We start from the raw sequence: 23,860 nt of genomic DNA on the forward strand, positions 1-23,860 counted from the left end.
CTTTGAAGTATTAGGCACTATCAAATTCTACATGTGAGAGAATAATTTGATTTTGGCATTTGAGATCTGACATGATGGGTAGTAATATATCAATCGTTATTGTTGTCATCAATTATACTTTCTACAAAATATTGTTGTTTTGGACCAAAAAAAAATTGTACTCGCCACAAAAATAACAATTGTCATCGTGAGGTATGGGTTTCGCTTGTGCGTGAAGCAAGGTAATGAGCACATAAAATGAATCAGATTTCTAGGCCTGCCCTATCTAATGGTTTCATGGCATAGCATCCCTTGAGTTTCTCGATTTTTGGATGTGTAGGGGGACTACTATTACAATGGTAAAATGAATCAGATCAGCCACTTTGCCCATATATTGCCAAAGGTTAAGTGTGTCTCCAGTCCTCCCCTGCCCAAAACCCCATGGGGATTACATGGGTCCTGTTATAGTTGTTATTTATTGTGATGTATGGGCTTTGCAGAATGTTAACTAATTTTCACCCCACATGGAACCCATCCACTCCGTTGGAGCTTTAGCTTTTGCTGCTCGGTGACCTCTGAGATTTTTCTGAGTACAAATGAATTTACTCATTCACCTTCAAATAACATGCGTAAACTTGACAATAGGATCCCATATTTATGGAAAGTAAAGCTCCACTTTAATGTTGCATACTGGATTATGCATCTGATGGACCAATGCTTCAGTTTACGTCTGATGTTGCAATTACCCACTGTTTTGTACCTGTTCAATATTTTGATTTCCTAATAGCCTCTTTCTGCATGCTGCTATAGTTATCTGCAACTCATAATGTAGTCACACGCTTTCTTTGGCAGCTTAGTTTAGATGTGAACATAGCTGTTGCAGTTGAAGCTATCCAAGCAATTGGGAATCTAGCAAGGGGCCTAAGAAACCATTTCTCTGGAAATTCACGCTTGTTATTGCCCATTTTGCTTGTAAGCATATCATTGCAGTTACCCTGTTAATTTGAATTTTTATGTCTTCTTACATTTATTTGGGACTTATGCATGCTTTATGCCAAGATTCACAACATAAACATGTGATAGACTGATAGTGATCCTTTGTAATTTCTTTGGTTTACTTTTGCCATTCTCTTTTGCAAGTCTATCCTCTGTTTACTTTTGCTAATCACTGGACATATATTTCGAGTTCGTGTTAATTTTTTGCCTCGCTAGTGTGGATCAATTTTTTGGTTGTACGAATGTAAACCCACTGCTCTCTCACACAGTTTTTTTCTCACTTCATTCCTCCATGTGGACACCCATCACCTCAACTTTATTCATTTATGCATTTATTGAGTGGTGACCTGTCTGAAAAAGAAATGTGTGCAATGCTGGAATTTTCAGTGGGGATAGCTATGATTAGCACCTAGTTTCAGTTTTTAGAGTAAGTCTATTTTATTTATTAGTTGAGTTAATTTCGTCTGCAATAGGACAAATTGAAGGAGAAGAAGCCTACTTTGACGGAGGTACTCACTCAAACTCTCCAAACAATGCACAAGTCTGGGTGCTTGAATCTTGTGGACATTGTTGAAGGTCGGTTTCCCTGTCATTAAATTTTCAAAATTATTGCACTCATTGTTGGATGCTTCAATGATCTCTTTGGGTGCAAAAATAGTTTATGATATGTACAATTCAATTCTCTATTTTAGGAAGATGATGGTCGATTTTAGTTGTTGCTTTCCTATTCTCCCCTCAGAACTCTACGTGCTGCGATTCTGAGAACTCTATGTCCTGAAATTGTGACAGCTAGCAGTAGTTTTTTTTTATTCCTTTATTATTTTATAGTGTACTACTGTAAAAGATTTCTCTTAATGGCCATGTAGAGCGGTACAAAACAGAGTGCGTTAAACCAAACCCTTGCTATTTCCTCACGATTCGCTACTTTTAATTGGAGCGTTTATGCTGCCTTTTCCCTCCTTTTCAATTAAGAGGGCATAACATTGTATCAGATAACAGTTGAAGGAAGAAGAGTATGCCTAAGACTCGAAGGAAATATGGACAGAAGAGAATCTATAACAAACCGCCCAATCAAGGCTAGCACAAAGTACCACCTACACCACAAAATTCTAGGGTTCTATTGATTTAGATCGCCCATTTTTTTGCTCAATTATTGACCTCTTTGGAAAACCCTAGTGATAGCTTTAAGTTCCTGAAAATTACAATTAATGAACCCTGATTCATGGATCTGGCCTACTATTGGGAAAAGATTGAGCCTAGCCTATCCCACAGAAATAAGTGAATTTCCTATTTCACTGATGTTAAGCCTGGAAGGAAGAGTCCAATCAAGTCTTTAAGAGGATTCAAATATGAGAAAAAGCATAGTAACTACCAGTCTTAATATAGAATAATGCCTGCTACATAGCAAGAGAGTTATCATTGTCAAGACTTTTGAATTGGCAGTGACCTTAGTTCGAATTGAGAATAAACTTTTGTCCTAAAACTTTTGTTACCTCATCCTTCATGCTAGTAGTCTTATGGAAGCAGGAAACTCAAGACTTCAATTCGTGTATTTTCTCTTGGTAATTATGCTTAAATGCCAAGACAAGAAAACTCCAATGAACTTGTAAATTTGGGAAAGGGAGCTCTTTTGAATCTGCAATAACGAAGGAAATGAGCAATGTGAAGCAGTTATGCCTTGCTACAATTGGGGGGATGGCACCCACTGGATTTATTTCTTTTTTTCATTCTTTGATCTGATGAGCCTTCATGTTGGGGATTTGAGCTTTCATGGGCCTAGAAATTAATTGGAATCTATGCATTTGTCGACATTATTTCGTGAGTTCCAGATGGTAGGAGTAGGATTGGATGTTATTGGTGATGTTTTGGTCTTAAAATACTCATATTTGTTAGTTCCATAAGATTAAGAGATGAATTTGAACTCCACTGGCAGATATTGTTGCACAAATATATGCCTTTCCTGTTCTCCCTTTAAAAATAGTGCTGATGCATGCTTTGTTAGACGCATATCTTAAAAAAGCCCTGAGGGCTTATTATTTTATGTTGTTTTTGTTTTATGATGTGCTGGTTGAGCCAAATGGAGGTTCACCAAGTTGTTGCAGTTGTAAGTATAAGGAATGTTCTGTCTCTGGATTTTGAAAATTGAACGTAGTGCATGCTACACATGAAATTAAGCCTAATATGCTAAAATGTTGTTTACTGCAGATGTCAAGGTAGCGACAAAAAATAAAGTTCCACTTGTCCGGTCATTGACTTTAAACTGGCTTACATGTTGTATTGAATCTAGCAACAAGCCTGTTGTCCTCAAAGTGCACAAAGAATATGTTTCAATATGCATAGAGGTTAGTGAGTTACATGCTATGATATTCATGTAGACTTGAAATATGGAATGTCTTAATTATTATTTTTTTTTGGTAACTAAGTAATTTTGACTTTGGGTTGACATTCCTTACCACATGTGTGGTCCTACCAGATTTGGACTGGAAACAACTGTAAATTTTTTTTTAGGTGTTTTAATCTATTCCCTGATAAATAATTTTCTTAGTTCGAAATCTTGAGGTATAATTATTCTGCAGTGACACTTTGAACTATTTTGTCTTAACTTTTTGAAATTTTTTGTGCATGTACAAGCACATGTTCATTCAGTTAAAGAGTCCAAACTGGCAATCAGTGGAGGGGCACTTTCCAATAAGGGACACAAAGAGCTATGCTCTAAATATCAGATATAACTCAGTCCCTACCAAAGACCCTAACTACCTATTTGTATCCTAAGGCACATCACAACCCCCTAATTACAATTATACATCCATAAAACGAATTACAACTACTAAAAGGGACTGCATCACCGCCTAGGCTCTCATATATTAGTTTTGGAGGTAATAATTAAACAATGTGGGACAAGCTCTACCACATTCTATGAGCATGTGAAACCCACTTTTCCCACACAATTGCAATTCTCTGACGTATGAAGTTACTCTTCTAACGGTCACTTATGCTCTTGTTACTTATGTCCTTCTATGCCCTAATTTTCTGCCCTACTTATTTCGAATGCTAGTTATACAATAATTGAATTCATTGTAGTGCCTCAACGATGTAACTCCAGAAGTGCGGGATGCATCCTTTTCTGCCTTGGCAGCAATCGCTAAGGTAACTCTACGGAATTACCTTGCAACTCGAAATGATGTAAATCTTCAAGTACAACTTGAAAAAGACTTAGACTTACTGCTGCAATGATTCTTGTTTATCCATTTCTTTTTCTTTTCTAGTTGGTTGGCATGAGGCCTCTTGAAAAATCGTTGGAGAAACTTGATGATGTTAGAAGGAAGAAACTTTCGGAATTGATTGGGGGCTCTGAAGATGGTCTAGTTGGTACAACATTAGGTATGGACTTTGTTGTTGTTCTAAATTGTACAATACATGCTCAGCTAAAATGTTGTACCGTCCTTGAGATTTCTGCTCTTTTTCCTCATATTTATGATGGTATGATCTTCACAGTTCAAGCATCTAGTGGAAGTGTTTCTTCTCTATTGGTGAGTTATTCTTGCCTTTAAAGTTAATTGAGTGATTTATCGTACTATTTTCTCATCTGCAAATAAATAAAAAACCATACTATTTCTCATTAGATTATAACATTGGTTCACTTCTTATCAATCTATAATCTATTGCAAATTATAGCTCAGAATTCCAAGTATTGAGGAGCTGTATTACTGAAGTAATATTGAAGCTCATACTTTTAGACTATGAAGCACCGACACCTTTAGAGGGCGAGGTATCGCAGTGTCGGACACGGGGACACCGCGGGGACACGTACGGGACACGCCACGTGGCGTGTCCCATAATTTAATTTGAATTTTTCACGGGGACACGGCGGGGACACGGCTGGGGACACCGCGGGGACACGGCAGGGGCCAAACTGTCATTTTTTTTAAAATTTCGGGGGCCAAACTGTAATTTTTGAAAAAATTGGGGGGTCAAACTGTAATTTTAAAAAAAAATTGGGGCCAAATTATAATATTTTCAAAATTTTTGGGTGCCAAACTATAATTATTTATTTATTTATTTATATATATAAATAAATAAATAAATATACACGTGGCGTGTCTCCCCGCCATGTCCGTGTCCCCATTTTTTTAGAATTCCTGTGTCCCGGTGTCGGTTTCGGTGTCCGTGTCCGTGTCGGTGCATCATAGCTTTTAGGAAACTTATAAACATTTAATATGTTGTAGTTGAAGTGTTTACCCTTTCCCTCTCTTATATTAAGTATAAGAATAGAGGACATTCCCGTTATTAAAGAAACAAGTACTTTGGAAGGACTAGAATTAAGGAGGAAGAGTGGCCGTCGAAGGCAATAAGGAAGCTCTAAGACATTTACTTCAGCTGATTTGATAGGTTTTAGAAGAGCACATTCTTAGAAGAAGGTCAACTATCCATATCTCAGTATGATATGCTTTATATTGTTGCAGATATATATATTTTTACATATGCTCAATACCATTTAACTAATTGTGTACTATTTGATTGTGGATGTGTTTCGAATACATGTCGATGCATGTCTCATTGCTAGTCGATAGTTGGACCGGTTTGAACGTGAAAAGAGCAAAATGGTAAAAAATCTAGGGCCTGACTTCCAAGGGTCAGCTTTAAAAGGCCAATGATCAGAAACAGCGCAATATATAAGACTCTCATCTCTTCTTTGGCATGACCAAAGGCACTTTTCAGGCTTTTCGCATCTCGTCTTCGATGCCAAAACCTTAAACTTCAGTGTTTTAGGAAATACTTGATTTCCTAGTTACTGAGTCTGAACAACTTCGATTTTGGCTACTTTTTTTCTGGTCAACTTCTTTTGTGCTCAAAAAAACCAATTCCTTGGCCCAACTTCAACCATGGTAAGGGGGCCAGTTATTTTATGTCATTGGGCCCGTCTGAAGGATGGGTGAGGCTTTCTGACCTACGTCATGGGCTGGCTTCCCACATGGGGAAGTTTGGGTTTGTGTGCGTGTTATAAGAGCATCTCCAACAATCACACCAAATTTTTAGCCATTTAAGCAAGAAAAAGTACAATTTCTCTCAATTGGCTAGTCATTCAATACATGTGTACCCAGTAGCCTAAGCAAAACCATTAGCCATTTGTACCAAATCAATCCTCTCCCCTCTCTCTCCCCCTCCCTTTCTCTGAAACTTGCAACAGTAGCAACACAACACCACGGCTATTTCCAATTACAAACCCAAAACCTTTGTTTCAATTGACAACCTCAAACCCACAAATAAAAAATCAATCCTCAAAAAAGTTACAAATCAAACCCACAAATCAATTCCAGTCAAAAAAACATATATTGATACCCACAAATTCAAATCCAGCCGACATACACACATATATACGCCTATATATATACAAACAGTATTAAAAATTCCAAAAACCTACCGGAAAACTCGCCGGAGAGTGGAATCAAAGCGACAGAGGAGTCGGAGTCCGATCCAGGGGCAACGGCAGACGATGACGGCGGGCAAGGCACAGTAGCGTGAGTTTTGATTCTGAAATCCGCCGTCGTCGATTTACCAGATCCGCGTCTGGGTTTGCTTCGAAGGCAACAGAGAGAGAGAGAGGCAAGCGAGGGTCTAAAACCTCGCCACAGCAGGCGAGTGGTTTTGGCGGCGGGTTAACTGGCGAGGCTGTTGTGTCTGGGTTTGGGAGCTTTTCGTCGCCAATTAGCCGGAAATCTCCAGCAGCCGAGGCTGCTGGAGATGCTCTAAGAGTTCTCTTGCCCCTCACTAGTCAGCAATTGCTTAGTTGAGTGGATTGAGTGGAATTACCTTCTTGCCCTCCGCTCAAAAACTTCTTTTATTCTATTTTCCAGAATTGTGCCTACCTCAAATCCGTCCCTTTTTTGGTAATTTTCTTAATGTCTTGGATATAGCGTTGATTAGGAATTAACTTTTGCCTTGTATGTTTCTGAGTAGAATTAGTGTTCTATGTTGTATATTGTAATATAAGCCTTAGGAAAAAATCAGTTGGTTATTTAAAAATAAGGAGTTTTCTCTATCTTTTCTCTTTTCCTATAATTCTGGTATTCTGCACACTTATATAAATTGTAGAAGAATCGTTCTTCGTTGGGACGTTGATTTTGTAGTTGTTCATGTTCTACGCTGCATCACGTGTCCTCAGCCCTCAACATTGTGGATGGACTCAGTTTGTGTTGCTCATAGAGTGGATAAATGGGAGACAAATATGATGTCGGTTAGAGAGATAGAGAGAGAGAATGAACAGGTCACACGAACGGGTTTTATCCATGCAAACATAATTAGGCTGCATATTCAGCTAAAGAAACATTTATCATATTTGGTCGCCATTTTCAAGAACAGCTCTATATAACACTTTTTTGAAACAAAAAAACCATCATTGTCATATCCTATGATGCACGGACACGGATACCGACACGGACACTGACACGGAAATTCTAAAAAAATGGGGACACGGACACGGCGGGGAACACGCCACGTGTATATTTAAATAAATAAATAATTATAGTTTGACACCCAGAAATTTTTTAAAAATTACAATTTGGCCTCAAATTTTTTTAAAAATTTTAAAAAAATTACAGTTTGACACCCAATTTTTTTTAAAATTACAATTTGGTCCCTTAGAAATTATAGTTTGGCCTCTGTCGTGTCCCTATCAGTATCCCCAGCCGTGTTCCCCTAAAAAATTTATATTAAATTATGGAACACACCACGTGGCGTGTCCCGTACATGTCCTCGAGGTGTCCCTGTGTCCGACACTGCGATACTTCAACCTCTAGAGGTGTCGGTGCTTTGTAGGTCATATCTTCTTCATTATTTAGCAAAATCAGTTGAGTGAAGGAGAGACACATTCATTTTTCTTTATGAAAAAAAGGTTCGTCTTCAAAAAATCCTCCCGAAATGATGTTTTAGGAAATTTGTTGAAACATGTTTTCTACTATTTGTGTTTGTGTAATTCATGAAAGATTTTTTCATGATGGACAAATTCTCTTTCCTAGATTTTCATATAGGAGAAAGAGGTAAGTTAGTGCTGTTCTAAGTGGTAGGTGTTCCAGTACACAAAGAAGGTGGGTTCGGGCTTAGGAGGTACTTTGAATGCATGCTTGTTGCTTTTGTATAGAAAGGGCTTGACATTTCACTCTAGTTGTTCCATTACTTCCGGATAATGTATACATAAGAACAGAAAACCTAAAGAAAAAGTGATGCTAGACCATTATTGATGTTTGATCCGCCTATTAATTTTTCCTGTTAAGGAACCCAACCAAACTAGGCCTTGTTAACGAAGAATACAAAACAAGCGTCAGCCTTATTGACTCGAGCATGGGTACGAGCGCCTTTCCTTTACTGGAATTGCCATCTTTGCTGCTCTCGGCTTCTGAATTTGTACCTTTCAATAGCCAGTCTAGAAGCCCTAATGTTGTAAGGAACGTGACTGCATTCCTAAATTCTATCTCTGGTTCCTTCACTGCTTCCCAACTGGAACTGCGTACACTGCACTGCTTCTTCCAATAATACTGGAAGTGGACCTATATGGTCAAGCCAAGAAAAAGGGAGTTACCCATTTGTATCCTCTAATCTCAAGACTTTCTTTCATCTTCGATAGCCTGGAGATAGTGCATGCATTAGCCTCCGCTGATCCTGAAGTTACATAAAAGATGAAACTATTCACTCCGTGCCTACGCCTTCTTCTTTTATCTGCTAATAGTTAATCAAAAAGTTATGTACACTTTTGGGCAAAAATAAGAAATGTTTCTTTTTGTGCTTGTGCAAACAAGGGTTAATTTCCTTAATGACTTACAGGAGTCTACTAAAAGAGTACTCCCTCGTGCCCGATACCCACTGGTCACTTCACTTGAGAGAAGGTTAGCAAGGTCTTAGTGAGCAGAGGAGAGGCATAAGATCCCAACCAAACTAAGCCTTGTTAACGAATAATACAAAACTCTGTTTACCAACCATTACAGTCATCTAACAATACTCTTCTGTAGTATCAACGTCTCTTGTATCCTAGTTTTTTAGGTCTGACTCATTGTCGTACTCATATCCTTTTGTAGCCGTGATAAGCTATCCCTTATAAGTGTTTGTGCTCCCTAAGTGTGAACCTCTTTTCAGCCAATAATGTCCTGTATCACTGTGTGACTGCTGACACATAAATTTCAACTAAAGTTTGACATACATCGTCAAGGTATCATACGTATCGATTGAAAAATGCAAGGCCCACAAGAGACTTGTAACGTATGTTGGGCCCACAAGACATGTTGGACCCAAATATGAGATATGTTGGGCTTCCTCAAAAGAGAAGAGATTGCTGTATTTGTAGATTTTTTTTCTACGAAAAAAACCTTCTGAAAGTAGAAAAGGGTACTAAGAAAGAATCTAGAGAGTATCTAAGAGAGATCTACCGAAATATAGACAGTTTTGCCTACGTATACTTTTAGTACTTTACTTTAGGATAAGGAAATGGTGGAACAATAAAGTAGCACATGGAGTTATAAAAGCCTGCAAAACGGTTGAACCATGTGTGGGCCCACATCTCATAGGGCGTTCAAGTCAAGCATGAGCCAACAAGGAAAATACGTTGTGTCAAATCAAATAACATATAGAGCCCACAAAATCTAGCCCGCGAGCTCAACAAAAGAATGCAGGGATAGATGTCATCAGATCAACAATGTTTGAAATTGAATGTGTGCAATGATAAGATAACGTCGCAGCCTGATCTTTGGCAAAAACTATTCAAATTCAAAAGAAGGTTGTTGGCCAAGTATCTTATCAACGGAATAAGTGGACCGTCATCAAAGGAGGGGAACTTCTCCCATGAACATATATATTATACAAAGAAAGAAAGAGAGCAAGGAGAAAGCACAAGAGAGAAGCAAAAGATACACCGAGCAAGCAAGTACACAAGTATACTTCGTCTGAATGTATTCTCTATTTTCTTGATGTAAACAAGGGCTTTAAATCCAAATATAAATAAAATAAAATTGTTCTTCTCTGTTTTGTTAAGATAAACTTGCTTTCTGTCTTCACTAATAAGAGGTTTTAGCCTTTCTGTCTTTCATCATTTAAAGCCCTTGTTTACATCAGGAAGTAGAGAATACATTCAGACGAAGTATACTTGGAGGGATCGGAACCCTTTACCTATTGCTCGTCGTACTTACACAGTATAGTACACTAACTGGTCTTCGAGGTTTGGAGAAGATTGCATGTTGGGGTGTACTTGCTTGCTTGGTTTATCTATTGCTTTTCTCTTGTGCTTTCTCCTTACTCTCTACGTTCATGGAAGAAGGTCCACTCCTCTGATGATGGTCCCCTTATTCCATTAATAAGATACTTGGCCAACAACCTACGTTATTTTATCATCACACCCCATTCAATTTCAGGCTCATGCTTGACTTGTAGGCCCTATGAGATGTGGGCCCACGCATTTTCAAACCGATTTTCTGGCTTGCGTAACTCCATGTGCTACTTTATCTGCAGGTCCAACATATCTCGTCTTCAGGTCCAACATGTCTTGTGGGCCGTGCTTGTTTCAATTGATATATGTAGGCTTGGTGGGCCAACATACCCATTTCCACAAGCTCTCTATGTGCCATATGATAACTTGACGATCTATGTCAAACATTAGTTGAAATTTATCTGCCAAAGGTGGCCTAGGGGTTCATGTATTCCTGCATTTATAGATGAGGAGATCCGAATGCTCTCTTCAACTATTGGCTAATGCGGAGGCTTGGATGTCATGATAAAGCCTACGCTAGGATTGACCCGCCTAATCCAATCATTAACCCAAGTTCAGGGTATATGTTTTCTTCAGACCTTGTAATGGGATTGAACTTTTTACTGGTTCCATGGTGAAGAATTTTCTGCTGGTCTAAAGAACCTCAGCCAAGTGCTTTCCGTCTACTGTTCTAGAATAATATCTTTTTCTCTACCTATGATAAATGGTATATCTTCATTTTCTGGGAAAAAGAAATGTAATTTACTACCTCAGCTATGTAATAGACAAAATTTGAGACAGTCAAAATTATGCGGCACACGAGGGTGTATACTTTAGGTACAATAACCAGGGTCTCTTAGCATTTTTTTTTCATGATCTTTGCTTTGGTCGTGACTCATCGCATGCATTTCAGATAAAAAATATTGGTCATGATCATATATATTTTTTCATTGTGGTAAATTGGTTTTTAGAATGCTGTATAGAGAATTGAAAATCAAAATCACTATAAACTAATTTTTATCTCAAGTAAATGCTTACTGTGTGAGAATCAGAAGTTCTGATCTCATGGATTACAAATCTGATGCTTCACCTCAACCTATATTGACATGGAACATATATGGCAATTGGCTTCCGATACAATTTGCGAAAGGTATTGTTGTAATTAGGTATTATGTATTTTTTCCCTTGTGTATTGGTAATTTGGATTGAGGATAATGATTATTGACTTTTTGAATTCGGATTCTAGTTTCCTCTGTTGTTATAGCTCTTAGCTTTTAAATGGGACCATAGGTAGTCGCAATTTGTTGTAGCTCTTAGCTTTTAAATGTGTCTTATGTTAGGGCTGTGGCCCTTTTGTGCTATCTTTTTTCCGCCTTCTCACACCCCCACGTGCTGCACCATGGTCCATATGTACTTTGTTGTTGTTGGATAAGAACTTTGATATGACATTCGTGATGCTATTCATCCAGGCTTCAGAAAGATTATTGGCCAAAAGGTCAGCAGCAAGTATGCTTAGCAGGAAAAAGCCTACTCAGGCAGCTCTAAGGACTTTCCTCATATGATTTTTTTTTCTTATCAATATCTTAAGCATCCTGTGTCATGCATGTTTTGAATATTCAAACTACCTTGTTGAACCAAAACATTTTCGTAGCCTGCCAGTAAAAATGGAGGGGCTGTAAAGTCAGGTGTCAGTAAGAAAGGAGATGTGTATCAGCTGAAAACATCGAAGCTCGTTGAAACTGAAGATGCGGAGGTAAATGATTTACAATATGTTTGCAAGGGCTGTCTACTGTTTTCTTGTTTCCTTATTGTTTCCCAATGAACTAAAATTGAGAGTTACACAGTTACACTGCATTGTTTTCTTAGTGCACTTGAGGCAGAGTACCAAAATTATCCATTTGAGGTGTGTTTGGATGGGATCCACTATTCTGTTCCAGATTATTAAGTATAATGGGGTCGTTTATTGACTAATAATTTTGCAGGGTGCAGCTGCAGTTCCAAAGAAGGCTGTAAAACTATTTGAATCCTCATCATCATTGTCTGGTGGTGGGCTTGAAAACCTACCACGTGCTGATGTCAGCGGAAAGATTACACCTACTTTACTGAAGGGCTTTGAAAGTCCTGATCGGAAGGTATAGTTTTTATCATTTAAATCAGTTAGTTGTGATACAGTCTTTTTCTTTTCTTTTTTTCCTAGATACATTTATGAGGAGTGTTAGCTCTTATTATAATGATCCTCCGAATAGTTTGTTTTCTTTTTCCCAGGTTCGTCTAGAATCTATTGAAGCTGTACAAAAAATATTGGAAGAGGCCAACTTACGCATCCAACCAACGGGAACTGGTAATATCATTTGCATGCAAAGGATGGTGATAGATTTGGAGGGTTTTTTTTTATACACTTGACTTAAGTTTATTGCTTGTTGTGCTGCCACTCCCAAGGGCCTATGCAAGTTAAGGCCCCCACTTAATTTTAATTGCTACCTGAACTCTAAGATAATTCTGTCATACCGTCGTAAATTTATCCTAATGCCCACAGGGGAGCTATTATGTATTAGGTTCTTGATAGAGTTATAATTATTATTTCCACCTGCTTTTTGTCCAAATACTCTCACTTCTGTTTATCATAAGCCAAAGTACAAATATTTCTATCTGTCAATAGAATTGAATATTTTAGTGCATCATAAACATAAGAGGTTTTCATAAGTTCACCTAAAAAGGACCAAAGGGAGGGGGGTGGAGGAAAACTAGTGCCAAAGGCTGAAAAGTGAGGTGGGGGAAAAAAGTTTCACCATGATTATTAATGTGTCCTCTCTATAATAAATTTATGGATCCGGCACTAGCCACTCCATTGACTTTTGCTTTTATGTTGACTCCTAGTGGAATTATTTGGAGCTCTTAGAGGGCGCCTACATGACAGGAACAAAAATTTAGTAATTGCAACACTGTCTACTGTTGGGGCACTAGCATCTGCAATGGGACCAGCAGTTGAGAAGTCTAGCAAGGTTGTTTGCTCTAACCCCACATTTCCGTGTCACTTGTCCTTGACTGTTACTTTGACCATATTATCAAGCAGTGGTTCTTGCAGGGTATACTGGCAGATGTTTTAAAGTGCCTTGGTGACAAGCATACGAAAGAAAAAAGTTTGACTACTCTAGATTCTTGGCTTGCTGCTGTTCATATTCAAAAGATGGTTTGTGTTTCGTTTTTCCTATGTCCTTTACCTGTTGTTTTATTCTCCCCCTTCTCTGGTACTATAACAACTCTATTCACTAATAGGTGCCTTACATTGCTGCTGCTTTAACGGATATTAAGCTTGGTGCGGAAGGGCGCAAGGACCTTTTTGATTGGCTTTCAAAGCAACTTGGTGGACTAAAAGATGTTACAGACACTGTAGACCTACTGAAACCAACTGCTTCTTCTATAACGGTATCTAGTGCCAAAATTTGAATGTCTTTTTGATCCTGATTTGAAGGGAGTATGTGCGACTGTTTTACCACTCGATCTACTTATATATGGCTTGTGATCTTAAATGTAGGATAAATCGCCAGATGTTCGTAAAGCAGCAGAAGTTTGTATTGGTCAAGTTGTTAGAGTTTGTGGGCCAGAAACAGTACGTGGAATCCAAGTTGTAGGTGTCCCTTTTTTGTTTACATTCAGTAAAAATTCTGAACTTTTTATCGTCGTATATCCAGGTGACCAAGAACTTGAAAGATATTCAAGGACCTGCATTAGCTATCGTTCGTGAATGGCTGCAGCAAAATGGGGCTTTTCAAGGTATATGGTTGTGAATCTTCAGGAGGTTTTGTTATATTTGTTTCTTTGGTTTTGCTGCTTCATGCTGATATACTTTGCTTGCTCCCAGAAACATTTGAATTTTCGAAGGCAATATTGTCAGAGCCAATTTTTAAAAGCAGCTCAAAGGTCAGAAAATCTGCCTCCAATGGTCCTGGTGATTGTATACCTCTGCATGGTAGCCAGGCTGTTTCTTCGGTATGCTTTTGCCTGCTTGAATTATTTTCCATTTGAAGTATAAAAGTAGGAATACTGATTTTTCTATGATTTGGGAAGAGAGCGATTTCATCAAAGGGCTCAAGGACAAAATCAATTATGTCTGTTCAAGATATCAATATTCAGTCTCAGCCTTTGTTAACTGTTAAGGATTCGAACAAGGTACTTAATTGATTGGTAACAGACTTCAATTCCTTATTAACGTAATGTGTTTAGTGCGGCTATGATTGGAATGAGCTGTGCACAGGAGGAAAGGGAGAAATTGATTGTTCGCAGGTTTAAATTTGAAGAGCCACGGTTGGAACAGATTCATGATCTTGAGGTATGTCCTCTTGAGTGTTCATAAATTGTCTTTTGCTTTGCTGCCATTCCTCTATCAACTTGACAGATTCCTTGTTCTTCATTTTGCCACAGAATGATCTTAAGATGTATTTCAGAAAGGATTTGAGCAGGAGGCTTCTGAGTGCAGATTTCAAGAAGCAAGTTGATGGAATTGAGATGCTCCATAAGGTGTTTTTTGTTATCACACTTTTGGTTCCTTGAATTTCTCTGGCTATTCGAATGGGCCTTCCTTACAGCTTATGTTAACTTTCTAGGCACTGCCTTCGATGGTAAAGGAAATATTTGAAGTACTGGATATAGTTCTCAGGTGGTGTGTTCTGCGATTCTGTGAATCTAATAAAGCGTGCCTACTGAAGGTATAGTATTTTATTAACCTTCTTGTTTGGATGATCATTCTGAAGTTTATATTCAGATTAGATTAGGTGCTATTGAATTCAGTTTTTGTGTTTCCCACAAAAGGTACTTGAGTTTCTGCCTGATCTCTTTGACACATTGAGGTGTGAGGGTTGCACAATGACAGAGGCAGAAGCAGCCGTTTTTCTTCCTTGCTTGATTGAGAAGGTATAACAATTCCTAACTGAATGAATTTTGCTAATGTATATATTGTGTTAGTATCAGTAGTTTTGCTAGTCTAGACCCCATTAAGTTAGCATGGATCCGTTTGCCTTTTTGTGGGCTTTAGACTGTTGGGCTTGGTTTGAAGGTCGGAATTTGGCCAAAGTTTGACCACAGCTAAGTTGTTTCCATTTTGCCTTGTTTTATGCTGGTACTATTCTATCAATTATCAGGCTTCTCTTTTACTTTCTTCTTGTTCTGCAGTCTGGACACAACATTGAGAAAGCACGAGAAAAAATGAGGGGACTGATAAAGAAAATCATCCATGCATATTCAGCAAAAAAAAGTCTGCCTTATATCTTGGAGGGTTTGCGTTCCAGAAACCACCGAACCCGTATTGAATGCGTGGATCTTGTTGGATTCTTGTTTGATACCCATGGAGCGGAGGTACAATAGGGAATACTATTTGATCTTTATCCTTCTTTGCTAGGGAAGGACGCTTTCTATCCTTTCTTGTCTGCAGATTGTGGGGCAGTTGAAATCCTTGCAGACTATTGCGAGCTTAACAGGAGAAAGAGATGGTGAAATTCGGAAAGCTGCATTAAATACTCTAGCTATTGGTTACAAGATCCTTGGTGAGTCATGGTCTTAGCACCTGTTTGATTTTGGTTTATTCGAATAAGAAGATTTGACTTTGGAGGTTATAAGTTCCTAGTGATTTCAATGTATTTGTTTCTAGCAGTTGTGTTGCTATTTTTAATGTAATTTTTTCTTAATCGCATCTTAGCCTTGGTAAGAACTGCCAATAGTAACAAGCAACATCTATTTGGCAGATGTCCATTTTGTAGTCTTATTCTGAGGAACCAAAATCAAACAATGGGAAGCAATATCCATTTTTGTTATCTTGTTCCGAGAAACCAATAGCAGCAACTAGCAAGCAATATCCATTTCGTACTTTTTGCTCAGCAGCCTAGGTTGTCATTTTTTTTTACAGGTGATGACATATGGAGATATGTCGGGAAGCTGGCAGATGCTCAAAGGAGCATCTTAGATGATAGATTTAAGTGGAAGGTCAGTGCATAGTTGCGCTATTTCTTGTGCTTCTGTTTCTTCCATTCATTGGGCTGTGTATTGTCAGGACCGAGAGATGGACAAAAGAAAGGAGGGAGAGCCTGGGAAAGCAAGGGCTGTTTTAAAGAGTTCTGTTAGGGTAAATGGGTATGTCTCTCATCTGTTTCTTTTGCAAAAAGAGCTTGTTCCTGTGTTCATATACATACATACATAATGTATGTATGTATGTATGTAGTTGTAAAGTTGTTGCTTCCTCTCTCTTGAAATTATTCACTGTGTGTTTGTTCTTGAAGTTTTAATGCATAATGTTTCTCTGGATGCCCAATTAAACCAATATATGAAGAGGCGTTGGCGATGCTCGTGTTGAAAGCTGGATGTTTTCATGGTTTTCGTGGTTGTTGCTACTCTTCAAGATATATTTCGACTATACTGGAAAGAGATGAAAACTAGGCCTTCTATTACTTACCTAATAATGCAAATGTTTAATACCCTTTGTCTTCATCTTAATAATTATTTTCTTATTACTGTGCCAGTAAACCCTTAAAAATTACCAAATAAGTTTGATGAATTAGTTATTTCATGCTGCATTAAGTTATTGGGCCTAGGTAACCGTGGTAATGTTTATCAAGAAACACATTCTTACTTTCCTGCCATATATATTCTAATGCACTTCAGAGTACATGAAAGAGGCTCTCTTTCTTCCATCAATGGGGTGTTCCTTTTGCATAGTAGTATCACCCTTTGGCAACTTGGCCAAGTATGCTTATAATTAACGTTTTGATAATATGTTAATAATGGATATCATCGGAGAAAGACGGCATCATGCTGGGTCATGCCTTATCTAACCGTTCACCATGCTGTCAGCTTCCTTTAGTTAGTACTCCCTCCGTCCCATTTTCTTTGTCCAAAATTCCCCTTTTTTGTGTCCCAAAAAGATTGTCCATTTGAAAAGACAAAGGTACAAAATTCTTTATTTTTCCCATTTTACCCTTCTCTCAGATTGACTTTTGGAAGAGGGAAGTTTGAATTTTAAATTTGGTATGCCTTTTTTACCTCCACAATTTTTGGGATATCAATCCCAAGTTTCTGACTCCAATTAATAGCTTGACGGGCAAATTCAAATTGGGGGCAGCGCCAGAAATTGGTTCCCATCAACTCCAAAAAATCACTCAAGGGTATTATTGGAAACGTGAAGTTTTGAAAAGATAATCATGATGTTTCCTTAAATTTGTAGTATTTCGAGATTGGACGATGAAAATGGGACGGAGGGAGTATCATTTTCTAATGTGAAATGTGAAGTTTGATTGACTAGTTGTAGTAGTTTCTTTTACATGCAATTTCTCTTCCATACATTCAGATGAAGAGAGGAACAGATCTTTGCGATTTTGAAACATCCCTCATCTCTGTTTTAAGTACAAAGTCATAACATTTCTATATTTCTTTCTCTCTTTTTTTTGTCTGGATTTTTTTTTCCTTTTGTTGCTCCCATTCAGTTGTAAGTGTGTTTCAAATACAGAAAAATTGTATTTTCATTCTTCCAGTTAACTGTAAGATGTCCTCAGAACATTGTCATCAGCTTATTTGGTAGTTGAAGTGTTTGAAAAACAATGAGCTCTATTTTATAGCTGTGTTTCTTGCTGTTTCTCTCTGTGTTTACCACTAGGTTCACATGTTCGAGCCCTGAGTCTTTTGCTAACTTTTTGTGTGTTGGTTAAACAATGATCTTGCTTTCTCATTATGAAGTTATATCTTGTTAGCAAAAATATATGAGTTGCAGTTTTGTTATGAGGGCAGTTTTTAAGTTGATTATAAAAGTTAGATTTGTTCGATCTCTGACTTTCTTCATGTCTGCTTTGTGATCTGTAGATCTGATGTAGCAAAACAAAGTGGTGAAGTTCCGCGGTCTGTAGCTGGTAAAATCTTTTCAAGGTACTGCAGATTTCCTGCCTTGGGATTATTGTTCGCTGCGTGTAGAAATTTAGTAATCCTACTTTGTTGATGACCTTACGTCTATATTGAATTAGGGGGGATGGTGGACATTCTGAGAAGCACATGGAGAAACATTTTATTCACAGAACTACTGCTGTTGCAAATGGCCCCAGAGACTGGAATGAAGCCCTTGATATTATTGAATATGGCTCCCCTGAGCAGGTTTTTATATTAGCGGTGTACTCCTTTGGTGTTATCTATTTTTCAGATACACGAGGTGTAAAATATCTTTTGCTAGACCGAGTTTACAGCCATTACTACTTGGTTTTGGTTTTAGAGTCATATTGACATTTCCCCCCTTGTTTGGTTCCTTTTTGTCTTTGTATTGTTATCTCACTGTGATTAGATGATATGGTCACCCATGGTGATTTATTTTGTCTCTCACGTTCTTGCTTCAGGACTATTAGTTGGATTTTCACACACAATCTCTCTCTCTCTCTCTCTCTCTCTCTCAACCAACCTCCAGTTCTAAGTAATTTGTTTGTTGCTGCAGTCTGTTGAAGGAATGAAACTTGTATTCGTTGAGTTGGATCAGGCAACCAACAGTCGTGAATGCAGTGCAACGCGTAAAATTGTGGAAGGTGCTGATAGGCTTGTCTCATGCTTAGTTAATAAGGTAACACTTTTCCAAGATACTGGATAAGCTTGTCTCATGCTTAGAAGTTAGACCTCTGCTGGGTCATATTTTGACTAGCCAAAAATCTCATTAACTTCAAATATATCTGTGGCAGCTAGCTGAGATATTTGACTCAAGTCTCACAGGAGCCTCTTCAAGGTCTTGTAAACTTGTTCTCAATGTTGTAATGCAGGTAATTTGCCGTCAACGTCTCCCTATTCCACTTGATGTTGATGGTTCATTTGATTGCAAAATGCCAATAAGAAAAAAAGAAGTTTTTGCATGGAGATTGGCTCATGTGACTTACCAAAAAAATAAATGAATGTTGTCTCATAAGGAAAAATACCAATGATATGGTTCAAAGGAGTATTGTGTGTGTGTGTGTGTGTGTGTGTGTTGGGGGGGAGGTGGGAATTGGAAAGACATGGATCGCTTATTTCTTTATGTTGTTTAGCAATTAGCATTATCCTTATGGTGTACAGTAGTTATGAGTATTTGTTGAGAACTGAGAGTGGACTCTTTGGGAATTTTCGTGTTATGGTCATTTCTCCAAGCACTTTTGCTTCATCAGAATGCTACAATTTCTGAGGTGAAGAGTAATGATAATGCTAGCATTGGGATAAAATTTGCCACATTGCTTCTTTTTGGGGATAGGTTCTACTCCATTCAAAGTGGGCTTACCCGTACAGTTACTTTAGGATCACTGATAGAGTTCATGAAAATTAGGATTTGATTTGTCTAATTAGGAGAAAACAAAAGTGTGACCATTTCTTTCCTTTCTGTCCTCCATTCTTGTGCCTCTCTTTATTTATTTCGATGAGCTTTATTTTTGCTCAAAAAAAGAATGATGCAAAGAAATAAAAGGAACTTGGGACCAACAGCAATCAATAGTTGCAAGACTCGTCTTATGGTGAGTAAGTGTTAGTATTTGCTGCAGGTATTCAAAAGCAAACGGTTTGCTCATGCTGTGAAGGAGAGTACTCTTGAGAGTCTAATCACTGAGCTGCTGCTTAGGCTTTTGGATGAAAGGGTTCCCCAGATGAATGATGGCTGCCAGCTCCTGAAAGCACTGAACGTTTTGATACTGAAAATCCTTGTTAAGTTTTTTTCATAAAGCTTCTATTTTCCAATGTGCTTATCGGAGTATGTTGGGACTTTAATATTGAGTATTCTATTCCGATGCAGGAAAATGCTGAACAAACTGCGTTATTTCTTGTCCTGATTAATCTCTTACATCCTTTGGACCCCTCAAGGTGGCTATCGCCAACATCAAATGAGTGTATTGCCACTAGAAAAGAGAAGTTCTCTGATTTGGTTATCAAATGTTTGTTCAGGCTGACAAAAGTTAGTTTCTTGCTGGCCGTTTTTGGTGCTCTTTGTGTCATTATTTTGATAAAGTTTCCATGGCCATGCACAATATATTTTTCATATATATATTGGAGATATTTCACAGGATTGTTTCAGTAAATTGGACTTGCTACCATGTCATCTGAATCTTTCTTTCTTTACATTCTTTACTCCCCACACTCCCAAATGAAAGGAACCATAAACACCCTTAATTAGTATCTTTTATGCATAGGTGATAATCACCCTTTTTTTTTTACAGGCACCAATTTAATTGGCCAGCAACAAATACAACCACGGACACATTTCACATGATTGACATACTAAAATGAAGTTCAGCAAGTTTTCCATCGCTCTTTTTTTTTTCCTTCCTAAAAAACAAGTTATAATTTTTCTGCCATTCTTTTGTATTTTTTGAAGGACGAAGAAGATTTCATTCTCCCATTTTTTCTTGACTGCGAATTTAACAGTTGGGAGATTAAAAATATATACCCAGTTCTTTGTGCAATAGAACTTATGTCAGCTTCCCTATGGTGCAGGTTCTTCGAAGTACTGTATGTGAAGTGGACATTGATTGTGTCCTTCAAAGTATCCACTTATACTTGCAAGTTCTGGGGATGGAAGAAATCCAGAGAAGGTATCTTTTGACCTATTTAAAAAGATATCTATCGATCTAGTTATATATATCATCCAAATAAAATGCATATCATGATATGAACTGATTGGATTTTCTTGCCTTGTGGATGCCTTTCTGTTATGATGTTCTTCTGACAGAGCTGGAGCTAATGATAAACCATTGACTATGGTTAAAATCATTTTACAAGAGCTTGTTAAGCTTGTTGGGCCTGCAATTAAAGGCCATCTTTCTAGGGTTCCAATTGATATGGAACCTCAGCCTATTATTGTTGCCTTCATTGAATCTTAATCTTCAGGTACCATGGTTGTTTGAATGTGTAACTAACTTGTTTGATCTTTATTTCTGTACTTCGTTTCTCTCATACTTATTTGCACTCATTTTGCTCTCTGCTCTCTTCTCTTTTCATGTAATCTTCCCTACTTTATCTACTGCAAGAATGTTGACACCTGGAAACCAACCTGTAGAGATGCACAATTGAAGGTATATATGATGCCATATGTTATTTAAGTCTTTATATGCTGGTTTCGGACTGTCTGTCCGGATTAAAAGTATTTTAACGTGTCCACAAACAAGAAGTACTGGTTTTTAGTTACCTTCTTTTCTCCTTCAAAATAGTGAAATACCACCAAAAAGGATGTTTTTAAATTTTCGATAACAATTTTTGCAATGGAAAGAAACTACTGTGAAAACCATGATAGTACTGTAACATTTTGTTGTTTCTATCTCCGAAAATACAGCAAGTGATCATGAATCGAGCCAGCTTTATTCTTTTTCGTAGTTCTTTTCGGAAGACTTCCAAAAAAAAATTTGGTTGTAGGGAAAATTTTGCAACCACTTCCCAAAAAATAACAAGAAGGGTGTTTTTCAAATTGTTGAAAACCGTTTTCACAGAGGAAATGAAACATAATTTAATGCTGAAGCCTGAATGTTTTTATTGCTACTTGTTTTACACATAACAAAAAACTGAAGACAGAAAACAAAAACAATGCCAAGCACACTCCTGCTTTCTTTCTGTTTTCATGTCTGTGTTGGGAGGACTTCAAGTTTTCAACAATGAATATGATGACTGCAGATATCAGTGCGATACAAACGTTATAAGAGAGAGAATGAAAAGGATCGAGTCTGCTGCTGCAGGTAACCAAGATTCTAGGAGCAGCTCATTAACACACACACACAAATGAAATTTTTCCCACGGACTGATTCTCATGCAAACTTATGCTGCAATATTGCACGTAATCCAGTACGGATTAGAACAAGCAGCTTAATTCTTCAGGGATGCAGCTTGAGGAGGAAGAGCTCATTTCTTTTGTTTCTCCTGCCATAATTATGCCAATTCAATTCTGATCATGGAATGAAGATGGGACACCCGCGTGTAATTACAGAGTTGCCGGTGTTATAGGGGCCGATGCAAGAAGAGGCACGTGACCACACTGCAATTTTTGAAAATTTTGTTCATACCTCAGGATTCTCTTACTAATATGTTATCCTTCCCGTAAAACTATAGATGTCAAAGAGTTCACATATGTTTTTGTTTTCTCTACTGTCTTCTCTTGCAATTTGCACTTCTATATGCTTAATATTACAGTAGTGTTTGATGAATCGAGGAAGAAAGATTTCTCCCTGGGTTTAGACCCTTAATGCCATACCTTGTTGAAGGCGATTCTCAAGAGAACTTGAGAATCACGCACAGTTCCTATTTGACCAAGATTTGAATACCGTTCCCCGGGGCAAGATGTGAATGCTGTTCCCCGGGAGCAGTTTTTGTTTGGGCCATGGATGTACAGACATTTTGTTCCATTGCGGCACTTGCGCTCGCGATTATTTCAAAATTAGAGGATTCATATGTTTTTTTAAGGGCTTTTTTATCTTTTTGGTCTCCAAAGTACTAGAAAGCTGTCAATTTCGTCCCCAATGTACACATTTAACCAATTTTGTCCCCAACGTTTAAAATGTGTGTTGAAATGGTCTCTAATCCTAACGCCGTTTAATCTTTCCGTCCATACAAGGGGCTTTCTAATAGGTATTTCATCTATCTTCATCTATCTTCATCATCTTCAAATCCCCAGACCTTCATCTTAATACTTTGGGGACGTAAAAAAGCCATAATCCTGTTATCTTCTTCTTGGTATCTTACCAACCAGTGGCAAAAATGGCAAAGGAAGGGTTGCAAAGATCTTCCAGACAAGTGCTGAGAACTCATATTCCACAAATTACATCAACTTCACCACTCTCTTGTCGAATCCCCATCCCTCCCCTGCAAGTGATTCCTCTCCATCACCAACACCCTCCGAACCCACCTCACCATCGTCGATCCAAGGGTATTTCCCATCTCCATACTCTTCACTCGCTTTCCTAGCCCCAATTCGATCCATGTCAGCCGCTTTCCGAACGATGTAAAACCCGACCGAGTTAACATCGAGAGCCCAATCCCGACTTTAAGGCTCCGTTTGGAACTTAGGAAAAAAAAAGGAAAAGAAAGGAAAAATTAAAGAATTTTTCCTCCTATTATTTGGTATTGTTTGGTTGTAGAAAAAGAGAGAAGAAAATAAAGATTTTGAGTGTAATGAATAATAAATTTTATCACCTATTTTCTTCTCATTTTTCTTCTTTTTTATTTTTCTTTTTTTTCTTTTCTTTTCCTTAAGTTCGAAACAGAGCCTAAACTTCGAACCCTCGATTTACAACGCATGACCATCGACATCGCAACCCCCGATTTAAACCTCAAATCCCTCGGTTTCTCGAGACCCGAACTTCATTTGAAGAGATATCTCCTATCCGGTTGATGGGATCGTGGGGCAGGATGTTTTGACAGATAGTGGGATCGTGGTGTTGTCATCGAATTGCGTCTATTTGACAGAAATTCTTGTTCGCGTCTATTCCTTGGTTATTTCGTATGGAATTGCATTTGTGACGCGCAATTACTCCAATTTGAGAACCCAGATCTCCTGTCCGACTCCTCCTGTCCAACCCGCATGTTCTATCCTTCTCGATCATTGATCTCGCAAATCAACGGTTGAGATGGGTCAAGCATATTTTGCTCTAAAATAATATGTTTGATTCATCTCAGCCGTTGATACATCGTTTTAGATCAAAA

At 38.0% G+C, this 23,860-nt stretch overlaps 1 protein-coding gene across 5 annotated transcripts in view; it reads left to right on the forward strand.

Moving 5' to 3' along the window:
* Nucleotides 1–22,483, forward strand: part of LOC131312788 (protein MOR1-like) — a 29,393-nt gene extending 6,910 nt beyond the window's left edge. Inside the window, exons 10-45 of one of the 5 annotated variants that reach the window (XM_058340764.1) lie at nucleotides 832–951; nucleotides 1,449–1,551; nucleotides 3,181–3,317; nucleotides 4,057–4,122; nucleotides 4,242–4,356; nucleotides 4,471–4,505; nucleotides 11,674–11,745; nucleotides 11,856–11,957; nucleotides 12,187–12,336; nucleotides 12,470–12,545; nucleotides 13,082–13,206; nucleotides 13,290–13,394; nucleotides 13,481–13,630; nucleotides 13,740–13,814; nucleotides 13,897–13,978; nucleotides 14,067–14,194; nucleotides 14,273–14,374; nucleotides 14,460–14,534; nucleotides 14,627–14,722; nucleotides 14,809–14,910; nucleotides 15,014–15,115; nucleotides 15,374–15,556; nucleotides 15,633–15,744; nucleotides 16,104–16,180; nucleotides 16,248–16,327; nucleotides 18,047–18,109; nucleotides 18,205–18,331; nucleotides 18,663–18,785; nucleotides 18,901–18,978; nucleotides 19,723–19,881; nucleotides 19,971–20,129; nucleotides 20,669–20,766; nucleotides 20,904–21,061; nucleotides 21,185–21,246; nucleotides 21,839–21,900; nucleotides 22,008–22,483. In XM_058340764.1, coding sequence (XP_058196747.1) covers nucleotides 832–951; nucleotides 1,449–1,551; nucleotides 3,181–3,317; nucleotides 4,057–4,122; nucleotides 4,242–4,356; nucleotides 4,471–4,505; nucleotides 11,674–11,745; nucleotides 11,856–11,957; nucleotides 12,187–12,336; nucleotides 12,470–12,545; nucleotides 13,082–13,206; nucleotides 13,290–13,394; nucleotides 13,481–13,630; nucleotides 13,740–13,814; nucleotides 13,897–13,978; nucleotides 14,067–14,194; nucleotides 14,273–14,374; nucleotides 14,460–14,534; nucleotides 14,627–14,722; nucleotides 14,809–14,910; nucleotides 15,014–15,115; nucleotides 15,374–15,556; nucleotides 15,633–15,744; nucleotides 16,104–16,180; nucleotides 16,248–16,327; nucleotides 18,047–18,109; nucleotides 18,205–18,331; nucleotides 18,663–18,785; nucleotides 18,901–18,978; nucleotides 19,723–19,881; nucleotides 19,971–20,129; nucleotides 20,669–20,766; nucleotides 20,904–21,054 — 3,528 coding nt within the window. In that variant the 3' untranslated portion in view covers nucleotides 21,055–21,061; nucleotides 21,185–21,246; nucleotides 21,839–21,900; nucleotides 22,008–22,483. Of the gene's footprint in view, nucleotides 1–831; nucleotides 952–1,448; nucleotides 1,552–3,180; nucleotides 3,318–4,056; nucleotides 4,123–4,241; nucleotides 4,357–4,470; nucleotides 4,506–11,673; nucleotides 11,746–11,855; nucleotides 11,958–12,186; nucleotides 12,337–12,469; nucleotides 12,546–13,081; nucleotides 13,207–13,289; nucleotides 13,395–13,480; nucleotides 13,631–13,739; nucleotides 13,815–13,896; nucleotides 13,979–14,066; nucleotides 14,195–14,272; nucleotides 14,375–14,459; nucleotides 14,535–14,626; nucleotides 14,723–14,808; nucleotides 14,911–15,013; nucleotides 15,116–15,373; nucleotides 15,557–15,632; nucleotides 15,745–16,103; nucleotides 16,181–16,247; nucleotides 16,328–18,046; nucleotides 18,110–18,204; nucleotides 18,332–18,662; nucleotides 18,786–18,900; nucleotides 18,979–19,722; nucleotides 19,882–19,970; nucleotides 20,130–20,391; nucleotides 20,609–20,668; nucleotides 20,767–20,903; nucleotides 21,062–21,184; nucleotides 21,247–21,838; nucleotides 21,901–22,007 lie in introns of those variants that run through there. The other 4 variants (XM_058340765.1, XM_058340766.1, XM_058340767.1 and 1 more) reach the window with 4 other exon arrangements.
* Nucleotides 22,484–23,860: the final 1,377 nt, after the last annotated feature.

This window comes from Rhododendron vialii, chromosome 13a (genome assembly GCF_030253575.1).
Source record: "Rhododendron vialii isolate Sample 1 chromosome 13a, ASM3025357v1".
Classification (NCBI taxonomy): domain Eukaryota; kingdom Viridiplantae; phylum Streptophyta; class Magnoliopsida; order Ericales; family Ericaceae; genus Rhododendron; species Rhododendron vialii.